Genomic DNA, 23,342 nt, shown 5'->3' with positions numbered 1-23,342 from the left:
TCTTTTTTGGGGGATGGGAAGTGATTTCTGACACTTCTATACATAGTTTACAACCCCACCCCACCCCCCTCTCCTTCACACAAAAAATTGTGCGAATTGAAAAACGAAAACTCGGGAAGAATTTTAAGTGGAAAAAAAAAGACTCAAATGTCTAAAGCACAAAAACAATTTCGTGTAGGGATTCGAGGCATCTAAGGGTTCTAGACATCTATGGGTTCTAGACTTTTAGGGGTTCTAGACTTCTAGGGGTTCTAGACATCTAGGTGTTCTAGACATCTTAGGGTTCTAGACTTCTAGGGGTTCTAGACATCTTAGGGTTCTAGACTTCTAGGGGTTCTAGACATCTTAGGGTTCTAGACTTCTAGGGGTTCTAGACATCTAGGTGTTCTAGACATCTTAGGGTTCTAGACTTCTAGGGGTTCTAGACATCTATGGGTTCTAGACTTCTAAGGGTTCTAGACATCTATGGGTTCTAGACATCTATGGGTTCTAGACTTCTAGGGGTTCTAGACATCTAGGTGTTCTAGACATCTATGGGTTCTAGACTTCTAAGGGTTCTAGACATCTATGGGTTCTAGACATCTATGGGTTCTAGACTTCTAGGGGTTCTAGACATCTATGGGTTCTAGACATCTTAGGGTTCTAGACTTCTAAGGGTTCTAGACATCTATGGGTTCTAGACTTCTAGGGGTTCTAGACATCTATGGGTTCTAGACTTCTAGGGGTTCTAGACATCTATGGGTTCTAGACTTCTAAGGGTTCTAGACTTCTAAGGGTTCTAGACATCTATGGGTTCTAGACTTCTAGGGGTTCTAGACATCTAGGTGTTCTAGACATCTTAGGGTTCTAGAGGTCAAGGGGTTCTAGGCATATAGGGGTTCGATACATCTAAGGGTTCTAGACATCGAGATATAACTAATATACTCGTACTCTCCACAATAAACATATGCCCAAGTTTGCCCGCTATATACAAAACTTCCAGCAATGCCCACTATGCCAGATATGCCCAACTATGCCCGCTATATGCACTACTGTCCAGCGATGCCCACTATGCCAGATATGCCCAAATATGCCCGCTCTATACACATCTAAGTCAAGCAATGCCCACTATAGTCACCACCGGACAGTCATGTCCAGGCCGACACCCATTACGCCATATCTGATCAGTGAGTGAGACGAGACACGCCCCACCCCCGGGGCCCGCCCGTCAACAGGTGAGGACACACGAGCCTAGACCCTCCAGGAGTAAACATTTTTTGACACTAAGAAAAGTTTACGTCTGGCCAAATAAACCAGCACTCGTCTCAAGATGAAATGGCAGATAAATATTTGCTGCTTGTGCCAGGCTAGATGGAGGAGTCGCTGGGTGGCTTCGGTCGTTGCTCGGTCTTGTTGTGGTCTTTTTTGGTCTTATTGTGGTCTATTTTGGTCTTTTTTGTTATTATTTTGGTCTTATTTGGTCTTATTATTGTATTTTTTGTCTTATTTTGGTCTTTTTGGTCTTATTTTTGTCTTATTGTGATCTTTTCTGGACTTTTGGTCTTATTCGTCTTTTTTTGGTCTTATTTTGGTCTTTTTTTTGGTGTTATTTTGGTCTTTTTGGTCTTATTTTGGTTACATTGTTTTTGGTCTTCTTGTGGTTTATTTCTGTCGTATGAGTCATATTTCGGGCGTAGAGGGCAATCCACCTCATTAGTGAATTTTCTTTTAAGAAACTGTATTACTGATATTACTTCTCCCAACGTAATGCCAGACACTTGATAGAGCTGAGCTGGCTCAGAAATTACATGTCCGGTATTTCAGCCTATTTTCAAATCAAAAGCACACAATGTCAGTAACAGTTTCTAAACCACAAATCTATGTACCTGGAGCATGTCTTACTTACCTCCCCTTATAACAGCCATATACACACATACTCTACTTCCCCTGCCTTCCCCTGACAAGACTGGCATACAACCAGACAGCTGGTACTCACACGAAATTCATATAAACTTAGCGGTACTCACACAAGACTCGTATAAACTTAGCGGTACTCACACAAGACTCGTATAAACTTAGCGGTACTCACACAAGACTCGTATAAACTTAGCGGTACTCACACAAGACTCGTATAAACTTAGCGGTACTCACACAAGACTCGTATAAACTTAGCGGTACTCACACAAGACTCGTATAAACTTAGCGGTACTCACACAAGACTCGTATAAACTTAGCGGTACTCACACAAGACTCGTATAAACTTAGCGGTACTCACACAAGACTCGTATAAACTTAGCGGTACTCACACAAGACTCGTATAAACTTAGCGGTACTCACACAAGACTCGTATAAACTTAGCGGTACTCACACAAGACTCGTATAAAACTTAGCGGTACTCACACAAGACTCGTATAAACTTAGCGGTACTCACACAAGACTCGTATAAACTTAGCGGTACTCACACAAGACTCGTATAAACTTAGCGGTACTCACACAAGACTCGTATAAACTTAGCGGTACTCACACAAGACTCGTATAAACTTAGCGGTACTCACACAAGACTTTAATGGCGGCCTCGTTGCTCTGGATGTTGAAGGTCGAGGTCGTGTTGGTGGCCACGCACTTGTACACGCCATCGTCCTCATCCCGCATGGCACGCAGGATGCGGAGGTTGCTGTCCTCCTGGTACTTCCGCGCCGTGTACACGATCGGCTTGCCGTTCTGCTCCCACATGAAGCTGACGCTGCGTCGGTCGCTGACGTCACACAGGAGTTTGGTCTCCAGCCCCTCGTTGACGGACTTGCTCTGGGGGTGGACGTTGAAGTAGAAGGAGTCGTTGGCCTCTGACAGGCAGAGGGCTGAAATAGAGAGGAGGGTGGTCAGTTAGTGACTGAAATAGAGGAGGGTGGTCAGTTACTGGCTGAAACAGTGTTCCTTAAAACCCAGACAAAATCTGATGAAACTGGAAGATTTAATGAGAGCAAGAGTTCATGTTTTCTCTAACCAAGTCAAACTAGAGAACGTTACCCAACGGTTTGACCTGTTCACAAAAACACTAACCTGACTAAATTAGTCAGCTGGTCAATAATAACTGTCTGAGAGCGTGACATTTAAAGACACAAATCAAATGTTTTTCTGATCGATTTTGTAATACACAGTGACAAATGAAATGTTTTCATTGTTATTGAACTGATCGATTTTGAAATGCCCAGCGACGAATCAAACAGACGGCCACATTATCTCAACGTTTCTGACACCTTTTGTTTGCCGTGTCCTGATGTTTACTATCTGTTTAGATCACAATAGGTAGGACAATATCTGATAATCTGATTTTTTTCTGTTGCCAGTTTTTTTGTTAGAATAAGATTAAGGATTAGATTAGTGTCGGATTTAGTGTGAAGTTCAGGAACTATGCTATCTTAAGTTTCGACCAGGGGTAGGATTAAATACCAAAATCCATGATCTGAAGGGTGCAGTACATTCTTAAAATCGTGTATAAAAACCATAACCCCATAAATCTAATGGTTTAAAATAAAAATTTCAACATAATATCAAAGAAAATGCCTAAAAAATATATGACATTAACCAACATTGTGAAATGTTGAAAAAAAAAACCAACATTGTAGATTATCGAATACAATCATTATTGAACAGAATGGTAGGATGTGATACAACATTGGAAGGAGTGTTAAACCGGTGCAGCTTATTGAAATACACTAAGACAGTTGAACAATGGTGGTTAACATATGTTCATCAACAGCTTAACAAATAACAATCTGAAGAAAATAAAAGGTAAATTAATCTCACAGAGACGAGGCCTAACAATAAGTCAATTAGAAACACAAAGATGACTGATGCAGTCGTTGACTTGATCAGGCGTTCGTGCCTTGACATCCAACGAATACAATTCCATCAACAGGAACTGTACATGAAAATATACACCTCATCTACCCATCCCATCTATTCATTTCTTTGAATTATCTCCCTGTATTGTAACATGATTATCTCCCCTTCTCAAGCTGAAATATCCCCGACAAGAATGATTGTTATATTGCACCATCGTATCGCCTATGGCACACAGACAAACTCCCAACTGGCTGTCTGGACCTACACGCCGCCTATACTCCTGGATCACTCTGGCTCGCAGGGGTGGTCACAAGATGGCTGACAACAAGGGGGAATAAGTATGGAACAATGTGGAAGATGTGAACATATTACTCGGAGCGTGGGTCCCTTTGTTTTCATTTCCCCGTGCTCACCCTCCGCCATAATGGCTGACACTTGTTGTGATGCAGGCCTTTGTGTTGAGCTTCCGTCGGAGGCAATTCGTCATTTTTTCCCCCCATTTTACTCTGGCATATTCTTAGGCCGGAAATGGAGTGCAACTTATTTCCTCTGACCATCCTCCCCAGCTCTCTCGGGGAGAGATTTCCCAGAGTTCCTCAAAGTTCCTGACACGGTTCCTGGCTGGTTCGTGAAGGGAAAACAAATGCTGGCGACACCAGAATGTCTCGAGGATTGTGTGTGTGTATGTGTGTGTGTGTGTGTTTTAATTTGTGGCCTGACAAGCGCAACCACAACCATAATCATTATCACCATTGGGTACACACATGTTACCACCATTGGATTCTAACTTAAGCGCCACTGGATAACCCCCATACACTTTAACTTCAGAAATATTGCAACGGTGAACAGACGCAAAAAAAAAACAACAGTGTTCAACAACAGCAAAAAACACAAAACCACTACCACAAAACTACCACAAAAATAACCACAAAACTACCACAAAACTAACCACAAAACTACCACAAAACTACCACAAAAGCAAATAGCAGCACCACAGCACCAGCATTCTCATATTTAACAACACATCCACAAGGTCAAGTTGATCTGCCTTTAGATATCTTTACATAACCATGTTAAGATTTGTATTAGATTTCTCTGCTCATTGTTGGCCCAATTATCAAAGTTTCTCATTCCACTGTGGCCAAATAAACAAGGGTTCTCTTCTCAATGTGGCCCAATCACCAAGATTTATCATCTATTGTTGGCCCAATCACCAAGGTTTACCTTGTATTGTTGGCCCAATGACCATGATTTCTAAATCCACTGTGGCCCCATCAACCAAGGTTATCCACTATGGCCCAATCAAAAAAAAAACATATTCCCTAGCCATTGTAAAACAATCATGTAATGAAAACAAAACCACTGCAAAATTTATTTCAAACTGATTCTATTTTTTTTCTATACAACATACCCCCCCCCCTTTGATTACAACATAAAACAAAACAAAAGTATCTCCCATCGATTGCGTCCTGAGGAACCATCACGTGACCCACCCGTCCATACTCTCGTGTGTCCCCGAGTGCCATCACGGAGCAGAAATTACGCCTAAACGTCAAATTATCGGCCAGTCCGACACGGCGGAAGAGAGTGGATTATTAAGACCAGTTTCATGAGGCACAGATTCCTTTTTATGGGTCGATGACACATGTTAGGGCATGCGCGTTGGGGGAGTTAGGGGGGGGGGGGAGTCGAGGTTTTGTTAAAAGTGGAGGGGGGGGGGGTGAGCTGGAGGGTGACGGGGAGGGGTGGTGGAAGGATGGATGGAGGCAACATGTTGGTGTCTTGTGTCAAGGAGAGAGGGGGGAGGGGTGGGGGTGAATGTAACAAGTTAGTGTACCATGCAGCTCCGTGTGTGTGTGTGTGTGTGTGTGTGTGTGTGTGTGTGTGTGTGTGTGTGTGTGTGTGTGTGTGGAAGACAGCAACATGTTGATGTATAGTGTGGTTGGGTGAGGTAGGGTGGATGGAGGCAACATGTGGGTGAGATGTGTCAGAGAGCAGGGGGGGGGGGGGGAGGACGTCGCACATCACATGCGTGTTGGCAGCCTTCAAGGTCGATTCACCATTTACCAGAGCTTTCATGAATGGCGGTTGTAAAAACAAAACAATGTAAAGTATCTATCACGTGGTCAAATTTTGCACCTCAATTTTGACCTATATGTATTTATAGCCTTGGACCATAATGCACAGCGAAGAAATTTATTTAAATACAACAAAAAATGTATGGATTATTGCAGCTGTTTCTTCTACAACCTCATTTGTAACCGCTGAATCAAACTTACATACGACAACGTTTTTACCCCCATTGAATCAGTCTTTGCATCGAACTAAACACGTGACCTAACTATCCAACTTCTAAAATGTTCTTGAAAACGTGGTAGTTACTTTTTTGGTATAAGCTACTGTGGTGTTTAAAGGTTATTTGGTTGGAAAGTAGCTTTGTGTTTAACTTTAGTTTGGTTATGAAGTGCTGCGGTGTTTAAAAAATATTTTGCTACGAGCAACATCAAACAATCGATACACATCAATGTATTTTTTAAAAAGATAGTTTTAAGCCCTGTATTGATCCGTAAGTTGATTTTCTGCATACGTTGTATTGAAGGGTAAAACAAGCATTGCCAGTTGGAAAAGCTGCTTTGGTTAGAGAATAAACTAACTGGGTTACAAGAATTAACGAACTGGGTTACAAGAATTAACGAACTGGGTTACAAGAATTAACGAACTGGGTTACAAGAATTAACGAACTGGGTTACAAGAATTAACGAACTGGGTTACAAGAATTAACCATTCAGTTATAAATGGTATAAAAAAAAAAGCAAACTCACGCCATACATCAGAAGCCACAATTCAAACATGATCTCCCCTCATTAAACCACCTTAATGAGGTTTGATCAAATCATGAAAGCTATGCGTCTACCAGTCAACAGAGGGTTAAAATAGCGACGTATGTTGACGCCAGTTACGATAATTAATCCACGTGATTTAAAAATCTGTGACCCCCCATCTCACCACATGTCACCGTGACAATTAAACTGTACCATCAACCTGGTTTAACCCGAACCCCCCCCCCCCTCAAGGACACTGCAGTCTCGCATGACACCGCTGCTTTTTACGTCATCAAACTCAACGTGTGGTTTCTCTACTCACCAGGGACCCCGCACTCCAGGGATCAGGGACCCCCGCACACACCAGGGATCAGGGACCCCCGCACACACCAGGGATCAGGGACTTCGCACACCAGGGATCAGGGACCCCGCACACACCAGGGATCAGGGACCCCCGCACACACCAGGGATCAGGGACCCCCGCACACACCAGGGATCAGGGACTTCGCACACCAGGGATCAGGGACCCCGCACACACCAGGGATCAGGGACCCCCGCACACACCAGGGATCAGGGACCCCGCACACACCAGGGATCAGGGACCCCCACACACACCAGGGATCAGGGACCCCGCACACACCAGGGATCAGGGACCCCAACACACACCAGGGATCAGGGACCCCGCACACACCAGGGATCAGGGACCCCCGCACACACCAGGGATCAGGGACTTCGCACACCAGGGATCAGGGACCCCGCACACACCAGGGATCAGGGACCCCCGCACACACCAGGGATCAGGGACCCCCGCACACACCAGGGATCAGGGACTTCGCACACCAGGGATCAGGGACCCCGCACACACCAGGGATCAGGGACCCCCGCACACACCAGGGATCAGGGACCCCCGCACACACCAGGGATCAGGGACCCCGCACACACCAGGGATGACGGAGACCGTACACACCAGGGATGAGAAACCCCAGGCTCAGCCCGCGGTGAGTGGGTGGACAAATAGGGATAAATTAGCCTCAATTACAGGGGTCCAATTATTGGCATGCGCGCGTGTCAGGCTGATCCCGGCCAACAAAAGAAAATTGATGTCATGTTGCAGAGTTTTTCATACAGTAAAAACCAAATTATAGTGTTATGTTTCCAATGTTAGCAGGGCTACAGTAATGTGTGCAGTGTACTAGTTGTAATAAAGTTCATGTCGGTATTAATTTAGAAGTGTAGGATCTCGTTTAGAGTTTAGGGGAATGAATGCTGTGATGGTTTAATAATACACAATTCATGTATAAGACTTAATCAATGATTAGTTTAGGAGTTAGAATTTCATTAAAGCAATCAATCAATTATTGGTACTGGTATAGAAGAATTAATCAATTATTGTTATAAAGCATACGTTTTTATTTTGAAGAAAAATCAATGATTGCTAGATAATTGTTTAACCTGGTTCCTGGGGTCAACTTAAGACCCGGGTCATGACCTTCACGGTCGAATAGTTGACATAGAACCGTACGGTGTGTGGTTGGTAGAACGAGGGTAGGGGGTGGGGTCTGTGACTGGTAGCCCGAGGGTTGGGGGTGGGGATGTGACTGGGTACCCATCAGAGCTGGGTCGAATTAGGGACGCTCTAATGACGTGGATCCGGATTCGAACTCGAGACTTCGGGTTATCAGCCTAGCGCTCTACCGCTTAGGCCAAGCCGTACCATATTCATCTTTTGCCCCAAGGTAATATTAAATAAACCGGTAGTGATCTCCCCTAAACTTTCTCGAATATTCTTATATAAAACAACAGTGGATGGTAACTGGGGATATAGTTATGATCTTTAATCCATTTTAAATACTGAAACTTTTAAAAATAGAATAGAATCTCAGTAAAAAACAATTGCGCACCAAGCGAACGCCTAATAAAGGTGTGTATAATAGTGCGCAATAGTATTAGTACTTTATAAATTTACATTAGTTTTTTGAGAAATCGGAAGTAGCGTAAAGTACTACTTCCGGTCAACGGAAATTACTCAAAATTTAACAGAAGGTAGAGAATTAGATCTTTTACTTACATGTGAAATTTCATTTATCTATCTGAAACAGTACTCAAGTTATAGGCTTTTGAAAAATTCAAAGTAGAAAAAGTACCACTTCCGGTTACCCGAAATCGCTCAAAAGTTGATACGGATCTACGATTTTGATATAATACTTGTATATGAAATTTCATCAACCTAGCTGTAACGGTACTCAAGTTATCGTGTTTACACACGGACACACACACACACACACACACGGACACACAGACATACGGACAAGATTGCAAAATTATGTTTTTCCGTATCAGTGAGATGTAAAACGTCGAGATTTGCAAAAATCTCGATTTTTTTTTTTTGCACGATTACAAGACTTTCTCTATACTTCGTATATACGAGAAAGTAAAAACACAACAAGAACGGGGATATATATATATAAAATATTCCCTTAGCTGATGCCAGGAAGCTGCTTACAGCTAAAAAATGTGGATCATCTCTAGCTTTAACTAATCGTCATCTAAAACTATCTTAAGCCAGCCTTTAGCTGTAGCCAATCTCTAGCTTAAACTGTTGCTACTGGCTTAAGCCAGCCCCGAGGCAGGTCTTTCGTGCTTATGAGCAAGGTTAGCTTTTTATTTCTACCAGTTTTCTTTCTTCCTTTTTTTTTCTTCTGCGTGTAGAAAGCAACGGATCAGCGGGAAGCGCAAGTTTTACAACTCAGAACGAGGGTAAAATGCTAAATAAGCTGAAAGGGGAGGTAAGTGATGGGATTTTTATTGCCCAAACAAAACTTGGGGTGTGTGTGATCCGGGGCGTCTGATTGTTGAGGAACAAACATGCAGCAGACGGCAGTTGTGGGTTTCAATGAGGGGAGGAATGTCTTGAAATTCTAAAGTCTGATTTTAGTGTGGACGTGATTGTTGGAGAAAGTGAAGACGAAACATGATACAGATAGGTAGGAGAGAGGGAGACATACGATACAGATATACATAGGAGAGAGGCAGGATTGAAAAATATCTAGGAGAAACACGATAGAGGTATATATAGGAGAAAGAAGACAATATAGAGAAATATGTAGGAGAGAGGGAGACACACGGAGGAGAAAGGGATACTATAGATATATGTGGGAGACCAGATACTAATGATGTGTGTAGGAGACCGACCAGATACAAATTATGTGTGTAGAACATCAGATATCAATGATGCACATTATTTTTAAAGCCATGTTCAACCAAAGCCTAAATTTTCTAAATGCTAAGATTAAGTTTAACATGTTAAAATAAGGCGACCTAACTAAAAGTACATTTTTTGTTACAACATGATGTACTTATTTACTGATCAATCTTCAGGTCACTATATCAAGCGTGAGGGCACTACATCTAACATGTATAATTTTTTAAAAAGACACCACATATCCACCAATACCACCCCACCCCTCCACCCAAGCCACCTCTTATAAGCTGAATGTAAAGAAACCACGAGGAGTCCATTCGGTAACCACCCCCTCCCCCCTACATGCGTATAAACACTACCAAGTCCTGTTGAAATATGGATCTCTGGTTATCCAATTCTACTCAAGGGCCCCACCGACGGCACTTTGGTAGTGAGGTAAAGTTGTAGGTACAGTTTAGGCAGGTGGGAGCCTACACAAGTTCAGAAAGAAATTCTTCAGTCATCGTGACGTCATGTGATGGGCTTCTTCAGATGATACTACCCCCCTCCCCACCGTAATCTTAAATGACGTCACTCGACGCATGACATGAACGTACTGACGTCGAATCCTACAGCTTATCCATGTACAGTGACGTCAAGATACACTATTAATTCGTGAACTAAAGCGTCAACACATATAAACTCTTAATCTCTTGAACATTATGTATGTGGTACACTGGTACTTCAATGCGCAAATTAAAACAGTCCAATACAAACTTTATTGTAAATTCTGCTATAGAACCAATACATAAGTCTATAATTAATTTAATTAATAAAAAAAAATAACGAACTAAAAACATCAGCTTAAAGGCAGATCACTGAGGCGTTTCAATCACACTCGTAGCATCAGGACAGTCAGGCTGAAAGTTACAACTATACCCTACTAAATATCTACTCTTTTATTTTGTCGATACTACCCTCTACTAATGTATACTCTTATATTCTGTGGGTATTACACCCTCTATATTTACTCTTTGATTACATTTATGGATTAGCAACAGCAGGGAAACTTTTTTAATGGTAGAGTTTATGAGCTTAAAGAGATTGAGGAAGTATAATTACCATCACTGCGATAAGCAGTATAAAAAAAAAGAAGGGCCGTTAACTCTCGCAGTTTTGAGCTGCTCACTTTCTTTGTTGTAGCAGTTAACGCCCTTGGTAGCGGCAGTTAAGTCCCTTGTCTAAACAATGGGAGTTAATTTATTTACTCGCGACGGCGAGAAACGACGACGAAAGGGGGGATAAGCGAGAGAGAGAGAAAAAAAAAACCCCAACCCTCACCGACGCTCACCTGCCGCGTCAGCATTGTCACGGTGTGCGTGACGCCCTACAACAGGGGAGTCGTACATCACCTGACTCACGTCACCTGACTCTACTCACAGTGGTGGAAGGTTTTTTTTTTCCTTCCACGGCGAAAACCCTCGTTCCGCTTGAATGGTTATTTAAATTAGTTTTATTATCTCCTGCTAACTAGTAAAACGGCGAGCAATAAATTTAACCAAAAAGTTTAGCATTGTAGTATAACATGTGCATACTTTATATATAAGCGTGTGTATGTAAATCACAATGTTCATTATGAATAAGGTACATGAATAAGGTACATTCCTGCTAAGAAAATGGGACGGAGTGGTCTAGCGGTAGAGAGCTGGACTGCTAACCCTTAAGTCTCGAGTTTGAATCGGGTTCAAGTCAGTAGACCGTCCCTGAGTCCACCCAACTCTGATGGGTACCTAACTCACGTTAGGGAAAGTAAAGGCGGCTGGGCATAGTGCTGACCACATTATCTCTTCATATGCCGAGGTCACAGAAACAAGTGAACTCTACTTCACTTGCCCCATAGACCGTAAGGTTTGAAAGGGAACTTTACTTTACTTACTTTTAAGAAAAGATAAACACTTATGTTCGTATACATACTCTAGGTTGTGTGAATGATATTCGCTGCAAGTATTTGAACTCTAGCACCGGTCCACACTCCACCCTACTACGGCAGTACCAACCTAACGGCTCACAATCTTCAAATTATTATACCATAACGGTCCCTTAAAAGTCGATCAAAAACATAATCTTACTCTATATCAATCGACCCTAACAGCGAATAAAGAAATAAATCCAGATGTATATCTTGTCGTGGAGAGAGAGCGAATCAATCATCCGAGTGGGTGGGGGGCAGGGCACCCCCCCCCCCCCCCGGGCCACAACAAACCCCAGTTGACCTTGACAGTGAATGCTCAACAGGTCGCTATTAATAAAAAGATCCTCTTTCTCTTTAAAAAAAAAAATGTAATGATCGTTTCCGTATTATCGCCTCATCGCATCGTCATAAACAAAAAAGTCCCTCGTGCATTATCCTTGCGCGGCGCCCCTTCACTCCCCTCCCCCACGTGTGATGGGGCGCGCTGATAAGCCGACTGTTTATAGCCGTGTAACATGGGGCCGTTTGTTCCCCGGGATCAGCTGATTTTATGGCCGTCTGCAATTTTTCACCTGGAGAAAAACTATCGGGAAAGGGGGGGGGGGGGAGATTTGTTTCTGCTTGAAATTGTATTTAAAACGGTTGATTTGCAGGTTCTCAAGGAGTGGCAGTACCCACACGTATTGGTTTAAAGGCAATATAATGATACTTGAACCTTTAGGGTTATGTATTGGGTTACTCTTAGGTAAGGGTTTACAAACTTTTTGACACCGCGCCTACCCAACCTAAACCCTTACCTCATTCATCATACTCACACACTCTCTCTCTCGCTCTCTCTCTCTCTCTCACCCACACATGCACGCACACACACACGTTCTCTAGTTAATAGTTGTGTGAAGTCGAGAAGGGTGTAAGCATCCGAACGTTTCTTTGCGTACTTTTATACGCCAAGAAAGTTCTCACACATCGTTGGTTATCTAAATACAGAAGGTATATAAGAATTGCTATCGCGCCAGGAACATTGATTCAACTGGTAATTAACTACTTATTCAAACTAAATAATTCTTATTATTAATGGTTTTGTATTTAAATTAAAGTCAATGGTAATGACTGTATCAGAGAACTATAATAGTTAAACAAACATTCTAATGAACTTTTTAATATCCTTTTTAATAAACAGAAAATATTTCATTATTATTAAACTTTTAAATACTATTGGATTTCTCTTTAAATTAGTTTTACTTTAGGAAACGTTGCTTTCGATTGCCTCCCCTAGTTAATTAATTTGGATACATTCTCTAAAATTAAGTAAACAATTATGTAAATATTTAATATATTATTATAGTGATTAATTTATAATGAAATTACATAAAAGCTTATACATTATACATTTACTTACATCAGTATAATTTTCTTTATTAATATTTTTTTTTAAATTTTCGTTTCTCTCCTAACACTGTAACACTAGCCTATTTTGTTACCCGCTGGTCTAAGGTATGGTAAAGGTTTGCAGAATGAATCGGTGTATTGGTGGGTGTTGGGATGTCGTTGAAGCTAGGCTTATGGCTGGGTTTGTGTTCGGTTGTGATTAGTGTTTGAATCGTAGTTTGAGACATATGGCGAATAAAAACAATGCCAGCATTACGAATATATAGTGGTACGGCTAACGGACATGTACTAATGCCATTTGAAACATGTTATTTCTTCATAAATAAGTTGGATTGGAATAATCATCCTTTCTCCTCTCGTCACCTGTTAGAGTAAATCATGGAAGGCATTTCCAGTCCATGTTTTTCCCCATCATATTCCCACCACGTGTGCCCGAGCTATCTGCGCTGAAGGTTTTTAATTAACCCAAACACTGCAAAAGATGGATCGGAAGCTGTTTCCCAGGAGCTTCAGTACAAGACAGACGAATGAAGCAACACTATTGTAAAGGTGGCATTTTGAGCGTCAAGCTACATAGAAGAGGGGGGGGGGGTCTAAGAGGGGGGGGGGGGGTCTAAGAGGGGGGGGGGTCTAAGAGGGGGGGGGGTTGTTTAGGTTGGGCTAAGGGGGGGGGTAAACTGCACTGAGACTAAAGTTGTAATCAGAAAAAGGTTAATTGATTTATTCTTGTCATAAAAGTGATATGACATTCTGGAGATTTCTTTAGGGGGAGTTAATAAAGGTATGTGCATGGGGGGGGGGGGGGGGTGTTATGACGTGAGGGGCGGGGGGGGGGTGTTTTCAGGGGTGGGAGCTGAGTGGCGAGGCGGGGGTTATTGTGCTGCAAGCGTTAGCTTACCACACACCCTCGCGGTTATAGATGGAGCAGAAAGTGATTCCCCCCCCTCACATACACACACGCACATCCATCACATCCCCTGGGTGTAGATCGATGATTGACTGTTTATTTATAGTTCTGATTGATTCGTGACGGACTCGTTCTGGGCAGTCGGCGTGGTGCTGCTGTGTGCTGTGTGTAGGTGATTATGTTAAAGATTTAGTGGTGAGTAGTGTGTAGACACAGTTCAACACAGGTCAAAGGTCTAACAGTGTGTGGACAAACTTTAACAAAGTTCAAAGGTCTAGTATTATGTAGATATAGCCTAACCCAGGTCAAAGGTTATATTATTTCGACCGTGTCTTACGTGATCTCGTTTCAAACATCACGTAGGCTAGTTGATCTCGGCATTACAAGATATTAAAGAATACAGTAAGGGGGGGGGGGGGAATTATATAAGTATTAGTAAAATATTTTGTCGTCGGGTTTCCTAAGCTGTCTAATAGCTTAGTCCGAAAATTATGTTGAAGTATTAAGGCCAAAGTTCAGCACGGGTCCATTTGCTGTAATTACCTTGTACTCCAGGTGAGGTCCAGGGTTCTTTGAGGGCAAAATAAACAGCGTGACTCATTAAGTGGTTTTTAAAAATACATTGTTCATATACGAACATGAATAAAAACTAAATGTTCACATGATTTACAGTTAAATATTCCTAAGATTTACACTTAAATGTGCCAATGATTTACAGCTATAATCGTCCACGATTTGCGGATGTATAATCCAATGGTTTTAGAGCTACACACGCATATGATTTAAAGCTACATGTCCATGACTGACAGTTATATGCGACCTCGCATAACATCAAAATACGATTTAGCTCGTTTAAAGATATAAACGTTACGATTTACAGCCTACCCATTGATGAAACCAGTGATCAAAATTTTACAACCGGCTTACAAGGTGATACGTTTTTTTTTAGAATAAAAAAAAACACGGATTGATGGGAAAACCATACAATATATTAGACAGCGAATAGAGTGCAGCAAACGATCTGTTTATATTTTAGACGCCTATTAATATGGTTTTATTTAATGGCGACTTCCGACATAAGGCAGCTGTTATATGAATCATCGGTGATGACATTGTGATATACGGCGAGTATTATTTAATATCCTGGACATTTATTTTTTGTTTATTGACATTAAAATCGTTTGATTTATTAGCAAGTGGGGCGGCTTATTTTTTTTTTTTTTTGACGATCAATGAGTTCTGTGGCGGAGTATGGGGTCGGACTTAGGCCTGGCCCCTCCCCGCCTAATTTTAACTTGAGGGTGTAGGGTTGGTTCCCGGACCGTTCCCACAGGCTTATGAAAACTTGAGGGTGTGGGGTTGATGCCCGGACCGTCCCTATCTATCATAAGAAACTAAGGTGTGGGGTTGATGCCCGGACCGTCTCTACCATCAGAAACTAAGGTGTGGGGTTGATGCCTTATCATAAGAAAACTCAGCATTTGTTTTCCCAGTGTCTGGCGTGACCCCCTTGTTTAGAGGCCGTGACCTTGGTGGCGGCTAGCCCGAGCCGGTCACGTCCTGGTCAGCCAGGATGGCGACATGTTACGTGAGGGTCGTGTGGTCGAGGGATAGGACAGTGTACAGAACTTAAGTGGAACACCTAGCCCAAGGGGGCAGTTATCTGAGGGTCAATGACCTTCAGAGCCAATTAATTATTTAAAAGAACATAAAATTATTTTTTAAATGTATTTTAAGGCGGCTTAATAATTATTTTTTTTAAATACTTCACAATATCTTGGCATTTTTGTAAAAAAAAAAAAAATAAGTAGATAATTTGAATGAAAAAGTCGATACTGGTTTAGACGAGTGTGGGGCAGGATGGAGAAGAGATACATTCCCTCGTGTCTCAACATCTTCCCCGGGCTTTTGATACATTCCCTCGTGTCTCAACATATTCCCCGGGCTTTTGATGGTCTTGGGTTTTTTTTTTCTCAGGCGCAAATCAGATCGGGAGTCACGGAGTTAATTAAAGTTTGATGAACTCAAACAATTTAATTACCTCGCTCCGGCATCCGTCGATATCTTGTTCGGCTTTGTGGCTGTTCTGTGGTGGTTGAGGTGATGGTTGAGGTGATTGTTGCTGTGATGCTTGATGGTTAATGTTATGGTAGTTAAGACGGTGATTATTAGATAGTTTTCTGAGCTGTGTGATTCGTGTCATGAAGGGGTATTACACTAGACATATGGATTGTGTGGGTTACGTTTATGTCTGAAAAGTATGACAGAGGTGTTTAACAGAGGTATATGAAATAGGTGTTTAACAGAGGTATATGAAAGAGATATAAGACTGAGGTATGAAAGGGTAAATATAATCTATAAAGAGTTATCCTAACTTAACAACATTGATTCGATTTGCTGGATATGTTTTGAAGAACTATGTGTAAACATTAGGGGAAAATGTGAAGGGGCGTTTAATGATTTGTGTAGGAAGGTCAACGGAGAGAGATGGGGAGGGAGAGAGTAGAGGAGAGGGAGATAGGGGAGGAGGGAGGGGTATATTTCCATCCTCATCCCCACTCAGCAGGCCAACAGGAGCAGGAAATTACAGGCCATAAGATCCATTAACAGGCCATCTCCGACCCTAAGACTTTCATTATCTCCCCTCACACCGATGTACTCACGTTGGCCGGAGCCGTAAACACGCTGGCCGTGACGGCTGAAGCCCTTCTTTTACTGCCGACCCGTGGGAAATTACCGTGGGTGCCCTGACTACAGTTTGATGACCGCTCGAGGCAGTTAACGCTGCCCAGATAGCACGTGCTCTACTGACCTACCATCCTACCATCGGGCGTTGGGATGGTTAATTAAGTGTTATCGTTCGTTTGAATGCAGAGTTAACGATGGTCTTCTTAATTAACTTTCCCCAGGTAGATTCACACATGTTCATATTAGTTGCACGTAAAGGTGGTAGTGCGCGTTGAGTTAACTAAGATCGAACCGAGAGGTTCTCAAGTTTATTGTCTTACAACCGTGATATTAATACATGACAAGTTAAGGACTCGGCAAAGTTGTTTAAATTCAGATATTGACAACACACTTGATAATTTACAGTTACAATATAAAAATTAAAATAAAAAAAATGTTTGCATTAAAATTATAGCTGTAGAGAAACACACATTTAACTAGTACTCGTCTAGATCTGAAAGGGCAGATGCAGTAGAGTTTTTCATTAGTTTAATGCTTGTTTTAGTCAGAAAATTCATCGAGCACTTGTACTTTTGTTAACTAGCAATTTAAAGATCATGACGGGATATTTGCCTGTGTATGCTACCGTCACAACACTTGATATTCACTAAATTAGTCTACTTCGTTATAAATCTGATAACTGGTTTAAACTATCAGGTCATATTTAAAACGACGTAGAAATCAACCAAATCTTTCCAAACACAATGGATGGATACAGATACCCCCCCCCCCCCCCAAAAAATATTCCTGGCTAAGATTCCAAACATTTCTACACTAGTTTAGGCAACAAGATAGCGTTCGCCTGTTGATTTGGCGTACTCTACATAGATGGCGATGTGGTACCATCACAATGTGGAGTCTGGTACAGCAGGGGGGTGGGGGGGGGGGGTGGGGGGCAGCTAAACAAGGGAGAGTAGTTAGGGAGAAGTTCATCAAGTGCAGCCTTGCTGGGGAGTTATCGACCGGAAGCCGTGAAGAAAGTAGCTGTTTGTTGAGACGCGACGACTTATGGGAACGGAAGCAATACTGAAGGAATGCTGGGAGGTGGGGGTGGGGGTGGGGGTGTTGGAAGGTTAGAGGTCGTGTTTTGTTTCGCCTGGTAAGATGGTTTGTGTTGTGGGTGGTGGCCCGTCGGATGGTCGGGTCGGTTTTTAAATAATGTCGGGGGGTTTTGTCTAGTCTTTTTAAGACTGATCCACGGTCCGTTCTATATACACACTAAACTTGGCCTGTAACCGATGGTCAAGTAAAAATGACCATTGATGTGGTATCTGAGGATAGACGTTGCTTATACCTATGTGTAATTCAACTTGACTGCTCATGCTTATAAAGTAGATAATATAAATTTCGTTGATAAAACTCGCACTTTCCACATTTAAAAAAAAATGAAAATAAATATTTCGTTTAAAAAAAAAACCAAAACCCAGTTGTAACCGGAGTCGAGCGTGTAGTACCAACTTGAAGTCGCCATGTTTGATGCGGCGAATCACTCGTAAATCTGATGCTCATCAACCCGCTACCATCTCCCCCCCCCCCCTCTCCTTTCACTCTCATCCTCAACAAACGGGGTTTCCCGTTTATCCGGGAAACACCGGACTCTCGCACACATAGACGGCGACGTCATCGAGCGGGAAGCACCGAAAAAAAAAACGTAGTATGTTAAACAAACTGTAACCGCCAGCCATCTTGTTTTCTAGCTCATCGCTACACGGAATCTGCCGGCTGGTATCGCTCACGGCTGAGAAAATACGGCTCAACTTTGGCTCACTATTGGCTCATGGGTGCCGGGTGGGGTTGGGTTGGGAGGGGGGGGGGGGTGTCAGCGTTAGGCGAGGCTATAAATAATGAATATAGGGAAGACAATTTTTAAATGTTGCATGCGGTATAAAAAGACAATTAGAAATTCATCCCCCAGTTTGCCGCTGAAGATAAAATGCAGCTGTAAAAGTAATTGAGGGCTGGGGTCGGGAATTTAAAAATGTCTTTAAAAAACGTGAAGTGGGGGGGGGGGGGGGGGGGGGCGGGGGGCGGTGAAATAGCAAGCCAGGCTGGGTCTTCGCTTTATCCAATTAGCATATTGGGTTTTTAATTAATGCAGGGGCGGGGCTGCACAATCGAAGGACTGGGTCGGATTCTTTATCACCGCCCGTGTTTGCTAGCGTAGAATTTACAGGAGATTTTTTTTTTGCTTAGTTACGTAGTGGAGTTTATCGCTTTTACATTTGTACATTAATACTGAAGAGATGATAGCTTATTAAATGGAATACAAAGAAATAGTCAAATATTATATTATTTATAGCTCTAATAAAATATTATATTCATATAGAAGAAATAATTACTATATTTGTAAAGGAATAATAAATTAGTATCATCAAAAAGGAACAAGTACTCTAAAAAGTATAGGAAAAATACCGTAATTTTAGTCGGCAGTATAGCGGTTGTGATTTGCATCAAATAAAGGATTGGGATAAGGACTAGAACTAGCTTTAGGGATTCATGTAAAGAGCATGGTTAGGGTTGTTATTTGGGCTAGGCCGAGCTGGTGACAGTAGCAAAAAAATATCTTCAAAGACATCCTATCGACTTATATATACATTTGAACATATGTTTGTATGCATGTATCTATATTATATATGTGTGTATGTGTGAGAGAGAGAGAGTTTTTAGCTTGTAAAATCGACCCCCCCACACACACTCCCCCCCCCCCCTCGCCGCAAGAAACTCTACGAGCGCCCATGAGCTAACGTTCACGCCTGTATTTAAGCCCTGAAAAATTGAAATTCTCTGATTTATGGCCGTGTAGCGAGGCGGTTTCCCTGTATGTTTTTCTTGTAATGCACGCTTCATGCATGGCCAGCTGTTGGCTGGGATCAGGTGCATCTCTACCCCCCCTCCCCACCCCCTCCCGATTCTTTCAGACTTTTTTTTTTTAAAGTCAAGCTTCAGCCCAGGTGGGAAGATGGTTGACTTTTGAGACTATCTTCAGTGGTGTGGAACCACCACTCAGAGGAACCACCACTTCGATCAATGGAGGCTTGGAGCAATTCTAACGGTTTCATCTCGAAGGTAATGAAATTTGTTGTCACATTCTTGAAACTTTAAAAATGCCATAAAAAGAGAATTTTGTTACGCCTTGTAAACTGTCTTCTCGTATAAAGAGGATGGCATATGTAAGCATGATAATTTGACAAATTGGATTTGCAAATAAAAATAAATAAATTTAGAGGTGAATTTTTTTTTTAAATTCAAAATATCACACCTCCGCCCTAGACAAGTATTGATGAATTTAAAAAACCTGCTACAGAATACGGCAAGTCAAATCAACAAGCAGATGGTTTATAATTATCTAGGTTTTCCTCAACGTTTGAATTATCATAGCATTGTCTTAGTTCTGTGTGTAAAGTTATAAACTTTGCGTAAAGTCATGACGTATTTGTGCGTAAAGCTGTGTTGTTTGTGTTAAGCTTGTGTAAAAGTGTGAAGCCTTAACGTACTTGTGTGTGTAAAGTTGCGTAGTTTACGACTAACCCTGACTTAATCTTGTGTAGAATGTTTGTAAGTTATGCCCTCAGCATCCATACGTTAGCCTGTAGAACGTATGTCCCTGTGACGTTTATAGTCGTACATAGATATCGTTTTTAAAGCTCTGGTTGGTTGGTTGTTGTTTTTTTTTTAAATTTAAAAATAGCCGCACCCGTTGCTTTGTGCAGTGGGGGCCTGTTCTACAGTACCGCGGGTACCTCATGCTAGTGGGTGCTACATCTACAGTACTGCGGGTACCTCATGCTAGTGGGTGCTACATCTACAGTACTGCGGGTACCTCATGCTAGTGGGTGCTACAACTACAGTACTGCGGGTACCTCATGCTAGTGGGTGCTACATCTACAGTACTGCGGGTACCTCATGCTAGTGGGTGCTACATCTACATTACTGTGGCTACCTCATCCTTGTGGGTACCAGATCTATTGTGATGTGGGTCCCACATCCTAGAGGGCACCTAATATACAGCAATAACTCATCAAAGTGGGTACCAGACCTACAGCAATAAGGATACAAGATCTATAGCACTGGGGGTACACTACCAGACCCACAGCAATGAGAATATAAGATCTATAGCATGGTGTGTTCTTGATTAACAAAGACTAAACACTAAGTTGATCCAACAATCGATGGACGGTGTGTGAATATCATGCCGTCTAAGATTCTCAGTTTATCTGGCGAGTACTTGGGATGGGATGGGGGAGAGAAGACGCCACGAGTTAAGACTTTTCTGCTTTAACCAGAAGACGGCACTGGACGCTCATTGTCCCATCAGTGAGCCCACGAAAATCTTGTTGACAGGTGTATCCACAACAAGGTGAGCAGTATGGTCTATACGCTAGTCATCCCCACACCTGGGACGTGTTCGTGAGACGGTGGGGGGGGGGGGGGGGGTCAGACGGTCTAAGAGGGTCGGACCAGCTGGTCAGAACAAACATTTGATTCTCATGTTGATGGGAGCTATTATAAACACTTGGCCGGTAGGGCGCGGAGGTGAGTGAATTATGGCCAGGTACACGTCAACTGTCGAAGGTGAAATGAAAACAATCATGCCTTGTTGGCAATTCGTTTGAGTGCGTGTACTAGTTCTGTTATTTATTGACACGACGTAATATTGAAGCCTAGACCTAATTTTAGCTTTAAATTGTGGATTATTTTGAGTTCCTAAGGGATAGAATTGTATGTATATTGTATTGTCTGATTTTAGCTTTAAATTGCGGATTATTTTGAGTTCCTAGGGGATAGAATTGTTTGTATATTGTATTGTCTATTACGGACGCTATCTGTCTGTCTGTAGAGTACCCCATTAGTAAGACCAACAGCACGTTGAGACAGCAATTCTTTGGGCTGAGTGACCGTATGTCCAGTACACAGATCTAGGGGCGGTCAAGCTAAAGGTTGAGCGAGTCCTTAGGCTAAGTGACCATATGTTGTGTACACAGACCTGAGGCTGACCAGCTATAGACTGGCCTTTGGGCAGACTGACCACATGTCTAGTACACCCATCTAGGGGTACTCACGATAGAGGCTGAGTGAATCATAGGGTTGATAGACAGAATGGCCAGCACACAGACTTTATGCTGCTCCAGCTGCAAACGACACATTGCATCCCTCCTCCCCCCCCCCCCCCCCATTAATAGTTAGTTCCACATGGAGATTACGTATCTCACACATTCAGACAACCTATGGACTTCTAAGTTAGATTGAATGTTTAAATACAGAATGGGGGCTTCCGTGATAAAATGTAACATATACTACAAGTTTTGGACAATTTATGCACAGCTATAGATGTGTTTACAGACATATATAAGGCTAGTAGAGAAATATACAAGGTTAGTAAAAAACAGGACACATACAAGACTTTTAAAGACACACACACAGCTTTTAAAGACACATACAATGTTTATAAAGACTTGTACAAGATTTTAAAGACAAATATACGGCTTTTTACGACATTTACAAGGCTTTTAAAGACATCTGCTGCAAGCCTTTTAAAAACATTTACAGGCCTTTTGAAGACACATCCATGTTTTTAACGACATGGCCAGTGTTTTTAACGACATGGCCAGTGTTTTTGGTCACATACAGCTACAGCAACATCGTGACAAAAAAATTTTGATCGACAAAAATCAATGGCAAAGTTCAGGGCGTATAAGCGAGCCAGAACCAGGCTATAAATATTGTATCGACTGAATTCAACGGTCGAAAGCTGCAGGAACCATCTTTTGTACGGCACACTACGTCATGCATGGCCGCCTGTACGTTTGTCTGTCTGTTTGTGTAGCTGTTTGTTCACGTATAGGCCAACACTGGGTATGTGGTTTTATAAATACGAGACCCACTTCGTCAAGGAAAATGTGCTCGGTGAAATGTCAGAAATGATGCTTGGCGGCAACAGGATGGTTGCTATGTGAATCGGGGTAGTGGCAGGTTAGTGGCAGGGTAGTGGCAGGTACAGGTTCACCACTGCCATTTTATATATGACAGGTTTGTGGTATAACAGGGGCAGGTACTCCACTGCCATTTCATGTCTGGCATTAAACAGACAGATAAAACAGAAGCAGAGACAGACGGAAGAATTTTTTTTTTGTTACAGAACAGCAGAAGACCAGTAGCAGACGATCAGATAGTCGCCAGAGATACCCGACGTCTGCTTCACGTTCGTGTAATTACACACAACGACGGCTCCCCCTCTGGAAGATGGTGGGGCCAATCCGAACCGATAACTACCGAGGGTAACAAGGAATCTGGAATCATAAAATCTTATCAGAGATTACCCGGGGTTATGCGAGTTATCCCCCCTCTCCCCTCTTTTTGTGGGCGGTATCCGTGTTTCTCTGGGGTTCTGGTGGAGGCAGACGATGTTCTACAGAACAGAACCAGAAGAACATGTAATGAGATTAAAAATAGACCTCCGGCATTAACTTCTAGATCCGATCAGCGGTGGTGGAACGGTGAGTGTACCTATTTATCTGGCAA

General features: G+C 42.4%; 1 protein-coding gene across 1 annotated transcript in view; it reads right to left on the bottom strand.

Moving 5' to 3' along the window:
• Positions 1-23,342, bottom strand: part of LOC131953920 (inactive tyrosine-protein kinase 7-like) — a 201,620-nt gene that overhangs the window by 159,940 nt on the left and 18,338 nt on the right. Inside the window, exon 2 of the mRNA XM_059317379.1 lies at positions 2,535-2,837. Coding sequence (XP_059173362.1) covers positions 2,535-2,837 — 303 coding nt within the window. The remainder of the gene's footprint in view (positions 1-2,534; positions 2,838-23,342) is intronic.

The sequence above is a fragment of the Physella acuta genome, unplaced genomic scaffold (assembly GCF_028476545.2).
Source record: "Physella acuta isolate Inbredline_101_S28 unplaced genomic scaffold, ASM2847654v3 ptg000964l, whole genome shotgun sequence".
Lineage (NCBI taxonomy): Eukaryota > Metazoa > Mollusca > Gastropoda > Physidae > Physella > Physella acuta.
The sequence above is the reverse complement of the archived record's forward strand: the minus strand, read 5'-3'. Positions and strand labels throughout refer to the sequence as shown.